Raw genomic sequence first — 7,611 nt, 5'->3', positions numbered from 1 at the left:
TTATTCCTTCACATTATTATTTTCCGCACCAAAGTCTCTATCTGTATTAACACATGAATAATCATGAATAGCCTTCAACTTTTTGTCTTTAAAGACATAGATCTAAAGGTTCACGGCCATCCAAAAAATACTAGTACTCATAGCATAATTCAAGTTATCAAGTTTAGAATCAAATTATCACGTAATTAAGTGCAACACTAATGGATCTAAACGTGATTAAGACTCTAGAATCAAGCTTATTACGGTTGCTCACTCTCACTGTCAATCCCCACCTCTATTATTACTATTATTATTATTATTATTCTGTTTCAATTTTGATTGATTCTGCTACGTAGTAGGAGAATGATACAAGCCTGTTTCTGTCAAAAAATAAAGATTAAAAGTGAAGATACATGATGAAAGATAAATTAGATGTGCATTTTACTACAGTGAATCCAATTTGCCAATTCAGCATTTACAGAATGAAAAGCAATAGAAGAAATGTTTTAGAATATTCTATAGCAAAAGAGAACTTCATATAACTATAACCTGTAATAAGATCCAACTCATATCAGAACAAGTTAAATTACGACCTTTCAGAGACTCTGGTTCAGCTACACACTTACACAGATGGGAAGTATTTGTTTAGGTTGAAAGGCAGTGAATAAAACTCCTCACTTCTTGTGTCAGTCTTGAAGGAGCGGTACTTGTCCCACCAATGTTTTCCTCTGTCTTTCCGAATAGCACCCTCCTTCTTATGTATTGTGTTATCAAGGAAATACGCCATGCAACCCGCAACAAATGCTTTTGATTGAAATGGGACATTGATTATATCGTTGAACTGCCAAGGTACACAAAATTGTCAGTTAGTGAAATCATGGCAAAAGCTAAGAACAAATCCAAGGTTTTACATATCACATTCATAGATCAGTTCAGTACCCATCTTGCTTTGGTGTGAACTGGACCATAACCATTAATTGCTGTGTATTCATTGAAGTACTGTGACACAGACAAACCAATGAAGATGGAGAAGCCTAGTATAAAAATTGTTCTAAAACTGTTGAGGTTGCAGAATTGAAGAAAACTTAGCCCTCCCGCTCCTACAAATAATGAATGAAAGTGGAACATTACGTGCTGTTTGATGTAAGTATAACTAAACCAAAGCTTGAATGTCATATTAGAACATCTTGAATGAGGCGTACCAACATAAGCGAAGAACAAGCAGTACAGTGCAGCAACAATAGAAGGTGGAATGGACGCAAAAACAGCTCCAAATTTACCTACCCGGTAAAGAAAAATTAGCTACAGTTGATGTGAATCAAGGCACAAGATTTAGTCTGTTAAGGCAAACTACATATTCAAATTACAAGCACTGCACGAGCTTCATCTTCAACTCACCAAGAATTGAAAAGAAAATCATAAAACCAGCCGATATCTGCACCACCCTTCGGCTGCCTACTCGTGTTAAAGCCAAAAGACCAGCGTTTTCTCTATACGGAAATCAAACAAACACCTCATCGACAATAAAGTTGTTTACCCAAATTGAAGTAGCGTATACAAGCAGAATGACTTTAGTCTTACACTGATACAGAGGATCCATTTCCCGTTCCAAACAATCCCGATAACAAAATGGCAACTCCCTGAAGATAAGAAATATGATGCATTATCATCAGCCTAATCAAAACACCTTAAACTACAATTGATTATAAGGATTAGATCAAATCCCTATCTTAGTCATCAAATTCTTAAATCAAATGATGAGGTGACAATTTTTTACTTAAGAAACATATTCTTAATAGAGGCTAAACAATGTTGAAAATACACCCACGTGTTGTTTGATTGAAAATTATATCCCAAGGATCTGAGGAACTTTATTTAAGTTTTGTTTTATAAATGAGAAAAACTAAAATGCAGGCATACTAGTTATCTTTGTACCTGCCAACCGATTCCGCGACTAAGAATAGATGGTGGTAAAGGTGTTGCACTTGCATACCGATAGACAGCAATAAAAGCACCACTGGACTGCTTGCAGCAAATGAATTGTGAATATATAAATTAATTCTAGCGAATCAGTACCATTCAATATAAACTGGCAATTGTATAACACTAACTTAGAGTTAGAGCATTGGTATATAGAATAGAAGCCAGATACAGATACTCTTGTTCAGTATCACTGCTATGTGCAGAGCCAAATTTTAGTGAATTATGCATATCATTACTATTTCCCCAAGTGATTTGCATAAAAAGGTCAAAATTATTGCACTGGTCGAACATAACTGATAAACTAAGAAAAAAGAATTTAGATATCTCCCTCCTTTTACTTCCATATACATTCAGTGATTATTGATAAAAGATAAGCTAATAGGATAAGTTTTTATTACACAAGAAGAACGATACCAGTTAATAAATAAAAGGTATTCTCATTCCAACTTAAATATAGATAAGATTGATCTACAAAATGAAATTACCTCTACGAGGGAAACAAAGGATGCCATCATCATGGCAAATGCTTGACCTGCATCAAATGTAGGGGCTCCCCATTGAAATGGATATGGAACATGTATCCTGCAAACCCCAAAAAAAAAATGTTGAATACTTCCCCAAAAAGGACAAAGGTGACAATTATTCAAAACCATCAGTTCACAGTTCCTAACTCAACACACTCAACAGCCCAGCATAGAAGTAGCTTCTCCTGGAATTGATATCAACAGATGGGTTTGGGAAGAAAAGTCAATACAAATTTAGCAAATTAAGAAGAAATAAATCAAAGCCAAAGCATCCTGAGGTTCTTCTTTGAAACTCAGATGTGACAATTCACAGATTACGCAACTAAGAGGAATGTCCCCAGTTAGCCACAAGTCCAAAAGGGTCCACTCAAAATATACTATATTTAAATGGAAATCACAAGAATAAATCCCCATAATAAACCCCATCAGCAGAAGGTACATTTTTTAATTTTGGGAAGCAATCACGTAGAGATAAAATGTTATAGTGAAAAACCACACCCCAATTTATGGACATTTTGGTAATTAAATAACCAGTTGCCAGCCAAAAAAAAATACCATTTAGAGAAATAACCAATGAAACTTCACTACTAACCATGGGGCAGATTCTATTAAACCAGCACGATCAGTACGGCAAGTTCCTTGTGTTTTAGGGGCAGCATGATTGTAAGCCCCTCCAACAGTGAGCAGATAGGCATATAGCCACACAATTGCAATTGTAAATAAAACAGTGAACCGTTCGAAGACATGTTTTCCTGCATGTAGAACATGTGGTACAAACTGCATGAAAAGCAGTAAGTGTTGTTAACAAAGATTCATAGAACCAAGATCAAGAGAACAAAATACTAGCAAGGAAATCAAGAGAACAAAATGAACTGAGATCATGACGCTAAGAGTTTTTGACACTATAAAGAACTGTACCTGTGAAACAAATACTAGCAATATGAGCTGCGGCAGTCCAATCTCTATACATTTAGCAACCTACACACCAGCAAGACATCAACATTTATCTTAGCTTTGAACCCAAGCAACTAAAATGTGTACTTACCCCAGGAAAGCCGAGCTCGTAAAGCCCAAAACCAACAAGAGATACCAAAGGAACTGCTGAAAGTGGACTCAAGAACCTGAAAAAGAAATTGAAAACTTATATCAGTTGCAATATTACACTCAATTGCAGGAATATTCAGTTCTTTCAATCTCTTTAGTTCAATGGGACTACATTGTTGATACAAATTCCATCACACAAATAAGTCAATCATGTCAGTATAATTTGTACTTAAAACCAAATTTCAATTCAAAGTAACAACTGTCAAATGAGCATTCATGGCAAAGACGATAAATCTATATTACATTTCTGTTTAGACACTTTTTACCATATAAGAAGACTAATATAACAGACACTTACTAAGGACTTGAGACCAACCTTGCAACATTACGCCAAAGCCCACTAAAACCTAGTACTATTTGAAGAGTTGATGCTACAATAAGAGCACCTTGGGTTGCCCGCATTATCCTCTTGAATTGCTGAAAGAAGAGAAAATAAATCCAAAAGGCAGAGGAAGAAAGTGATTAAACTGCTCATGTACACCCGGAAAACAAAATAGTGATCCAGCAACTCCATCAAATAAGCAACTCCGTGAATTAGAATTACACTTTCTTTTTTCTGTAAATAGTTTCCTTATAATTTCAAGGTACTCTTCAAGCACACCAGGAATTGAACCCAACTTTACTCTTTACACAGTTTCTAATGCATTGATTAACCCACCCTTCATTGGAATAAATTTGCTAAAAACTATACAGATTAGAAAGCATTTGGAAGCCTTTGTTTGGCAAGTATATCAACCACAACTTATAAAAAAAAATTCCAATACAAGACCTCTGTGGGATCTGGCTCATCACTGTAACGGCTATCACGAATAATAGAGATGGTTGTTGCAACATAAGCATAAGACCCTCCAATTACTGCAGGCAATCGAGTTCCAAACAGAGTCTGCAGCAATGTGTTAATTCCAGCTACAAAGAGTAGAGTTTGAATAACTTTTGCCTTCTCCTCCTGCAAGAAATGGACTTTCAATTTTCTACTTTTTTATACATATGATTTTTGGCTAGGAGGAAACTTTTAAATTATTTCATTTAGAATTGTTTATTTTAAGTATATTTAATTTGCTAAGCTTACATTGCCACCTCCCATCTGGGGAACAAGAGCAGTGGGAATTAGCACAGTTGTACCGAGCATCACAATATAATGTTGAAACCCAAGAAGTATGGCCTCAGCTGCATCAGATTGGCACCAACATTTAGGCATATTTTCAATAACATAAGCAGAGGAAGTAGTCATATATATTTTAAAAAAAATCAACTAATGGGTGTCATTTCAGAACACATCATTTATTTGTTCATAAAATCCACATTGTTTAATAAAACTGTTGAATGTTGAGTGATGAACGTTCTGAAATTCAACAAACTAATAACAGATTATTTTGTAAAAAAAAAAAACATTATTTATGAGTAAAATACTCTAAAATTATTACAGCAGAAGCCAGAATTAGATTTTGAAATATAAAGTAACAAACTCGGATCTGGAAATAACTGGGAATAGTCTCAATGCGAATATAGAATAAGAATACTGTCTCAAATGGGCAAAAACAAGAGGCTCGATGTATAAGAATTTCAATCAAATCTAAGTTTGGAACCACCCAAATAGGGCATTGAATTTTTTTCAATCAAGTGAGTCAGAGGTAAAAAAAACTTTGGCTGCACTTTCATAAACCAGAACCCAAGTCCCTGAACAAAAACAGTGAATTAAACGCCAATAACTCTTTTTTCCTGCTCCCCTTAATTTCATTCACAATCCTTATCAAACATAAACTTACAATCAGTTTAAGAAAAAGTTTTATTTTTTCACTTCTCATCAAAGCACCTAAAAGGAAATAATTTATTGAAAGCCACTTTAATAAACAGATAAAAAGCCAGCATGCGAAACAAGTAATGTCAGAATCACAAAGCATGCTTTTAAATATATACCATTTGGATAAAGATGACAGAGGAATCAGGTTCAAAGCAAGAGCACACAGAAACCGAATCTACTATTACAGGAAAACAAAAAGAAAAACTCACGCCATGGAGGAGGACTGGTAATGCAGTAGGAAACATTTGGAAGCTGATCCTTCGGTGGATGTGGTTGTGGCTCATCAATCTTAGGCGCCGGAGCTCCCCCACCTCCTGCCATAGCTCTCTTTCACACACTCTCTACAACAAACTGCAAATATCAACAAATCAAAACCAAATCTGAAAAAAAAAGTTAAAAAAACAGTCGTATGAGGTACCTAACAGTGAAGGTAAAGGGAAAAAATGGAGTGAGGCTAATAATAGCAGAAAACAATAGAGTTAGAGTAGGAGAGAGTCTCTTTGAGCAAGCAATAGTTACAACAATAATTGTGCAGTCCAAGAAAAGAAGAGAAAAATAAAAGCACCTTTTGACGGTGTTTGAGGGTGCAAAACAAGGGGACTTTAAAGTCAAAAAACTCAGATGACCCACACCAACCAAAAACTAAATAGACTAAAAAAATGGTTTGAGAAGATTAATGAAATCGCAGACAGTGGTGGTGTTATAGGGCAGTCTAGAGTGTTGAGTGAAATAGAGTCCAAAGTCTGAGAAAGGGAAACTAATAAAAGCCAGCACAGAATGAACTCAACACCCTCTCTCCTCCTTCACTTACTTTTAGATACTATGCTTTCTCTCTCTAGCAGTATACACTGGATGATCACGAGTTACACACAATCTTATTACAATGGTATTAGTATGTCTTTTTTTCTTCTCTGATTTTCATATACATCCAATTTTACTTTCCGACAATGTTTTTGTTTTTCGTTCTGTATATATTTTTCCCTGTTGTCGTCAGGCTGCGACAGTGGCATATGATATGACTGCCAAGTATAAGAAAAACAAGACTCGTGTCATGGTCTTAATCATTTGAGAATAATTTATTTATTTAAATATTAAACTTAGTGTACAAGGAATTACTAAAATCACAACTAAAAAATAAAAAGAACAAATGTATTACGTAAAAGGTCAAAGATAAATTTGAAAAAAGAAAATACACTGTCCACTCTGTCCTTTGTTTAGTTACAATTTTCTAGTGAACAATACTGAACAAGTATAGTAAATATGATTTGATTGTAATAAAAATATACACTATTTTTCTATTATATCTTTGTCTCTCTTGTTCATTAATTTTAATCATTAAGCGTATTTAAGTGTGTTATACGAGATTATATAAGTAGGTTTGCAACTCCACACCTGTCCAATAAGAAAACACTATATGATAACTTAATTATATTAACTATTAATTAAGATTTTATTAAAATTTTAAATATACTTCTTTATTCTTTTTAATTATCATTGTTTTAATAAAATTACTTTTTATCTGTGATTTTAAAATTGCAAGATGCAGTGAATAACTCATTTAAAATTACATATTAAAGTTAAAAAATGAAAAGTTTCTTTGGTTTTGGTGAAAAAAGAAAACCTTAATTAAAGTGGAAGTGGTCCTTTGTTTTATGAACAGACTTTTTAAAATTTATTTGAGGTTATTAAAGGAGGAGTGCTGCAATGGTAGAAACATTGAAGGTTGGTTGGGAGAATTCATAAAAACTGAAGAGTTGGGAGTTTGAAAATGTTGAAAAGATAAATAAATTGGAGTTAAATATTGGGAACAGTGTCTGAACAAGGTTGAAGAATTAAAAAGTTGAAGACAGCAATACAGCAAAAAGGAAAGAATGGAAATAGAAGGAATCTATTTTAATTTTTACTGTGAAGGAAAATAAAAAGCACCAGGCATAGTAATGTGAAAGGGGAAACACCATTCAACCCCCCAAAATTGGTAACCGCTACTGCTGTATACACACTGCCCATCAAGAGAACAAAAATCTTTTATACATGGTTGTTTCTATAAAACAACTGTGTTAAAAAGTGAGAACAATTAAATTAGTTAGGCTCAATCCAATAATAATAATATTTTTAATTTTAATGGATTTTCTAGTTAAAGTTGAAAGCTTTTTTCATGTTTCTCAAACAAATCTTTACAAAAGTATGCAAAATGTAAACTAATCTTATTTTTGTTCAAGG

At 33.9% G+C, this 7,611-nt stretch overlaps 1 protein-coding gene across 6 annotated transcripts; it reads right to left on the bottom strand.

Moving 5' to 3' along the window:
• Positions 1–396: 396 nt before the first annotated feature.
• LOC124820040 (nucleobase-ascorbate transporter 6-like) lies at positions 397–6,344 on the bottom strand. Of its 6 annotated transcripts, XM_088105007.1 has the most exons (16): positions 5,957–6,184; positions 5,810–5,845; positions 5,601–5,742; positions 4,660–4,757; positions 4,360–4,536; positions 3,907–4,007; positions 3,532–3,607; positions 3,405–3,464; positions 3,079–3,263; positions 2,448–2,544; positions 1,915–2,001; positions 1,561–1,619; positions 1,378–1,469; positions 1,182–1,259; positions 919–1,079; positions 397–820 (listed from the first exon to the last, which is right to left on the bottom strand). In XM_088105007.1, the coding sequence occupies exons 3-16, from the start codon at positions 5,710–5,712 to the stop codon at positions 602–604; spliced, it is 1,602 nt and encodes a 533-aa protein (XP_087961133.1). In that variant the 5' UTR covers positions 5,713–5,742; positions 5,810–5,845; positions 5,957–6,184; the 3' UTR covers positions 397–601. The 6 variants fall into 6 exon arrangements, with proteins under 6 accessions (XP_087961133.1, XP_087961132.1, XP_087961130.1 ...); XM_088105006.1 differs by lacking the exons at positions 5,810–5,845; positions 5,957–6,184 and adding an exon at positions 6,203–6,344; XM_088105004.1 differs by lacking the exon at positions 5,810–5,845 and having other exon boundaries at positions 5,957–6,183.
• Positions 6,345–7,611: the final 1,267 nt, after the last annotated feature.

Source organism: Vigna umbellata, chromosome 1 (assembly GCF_029865625.1).
Source record: "Vigna umbellata cultivar VRB3 chromosome 1, Vumbellata_1.0, whole genome shotgun sequence".
Classification (NCBI taxonomy): Eukaryota; Viridiplantae; Streptophyta; class Magnoliopsida; order Fabales; family Fabaceae; genus Vigna; species Vigna umbellata.
The sequence above is the reverse complement of the archived record's forward strand: the minus strand, read 5'-3'. Positions and strand labels throughout refer to the sequence as shown.

Excerpts from the sequence above, each read along its gene's own strand:
- LOC124820040 (XM_088105006.1), bottom strand. The coding sequence starts at position 5,712 with ATGGCAGGAGGTGGGGGAGCTCCGGCGCCTAAGATTGATGAGCCACAA. Across the intron at positions 4,008-4,359 it reads ATGAGCCAGATCCCACAGAG|CAATTCAAGAGGATAATGCG; the intron begins GTCTTGTATTGG and ends CTCTTCTTTCAG. Across the intron at positions 3,608-3,906 it reads CTTTGGCGTAATGTTGCAAG|GTTCTTGAGTCCACTTTCAG; the intron begins GTTGGTCTCAAG and ends TTTCTTTTTCAG.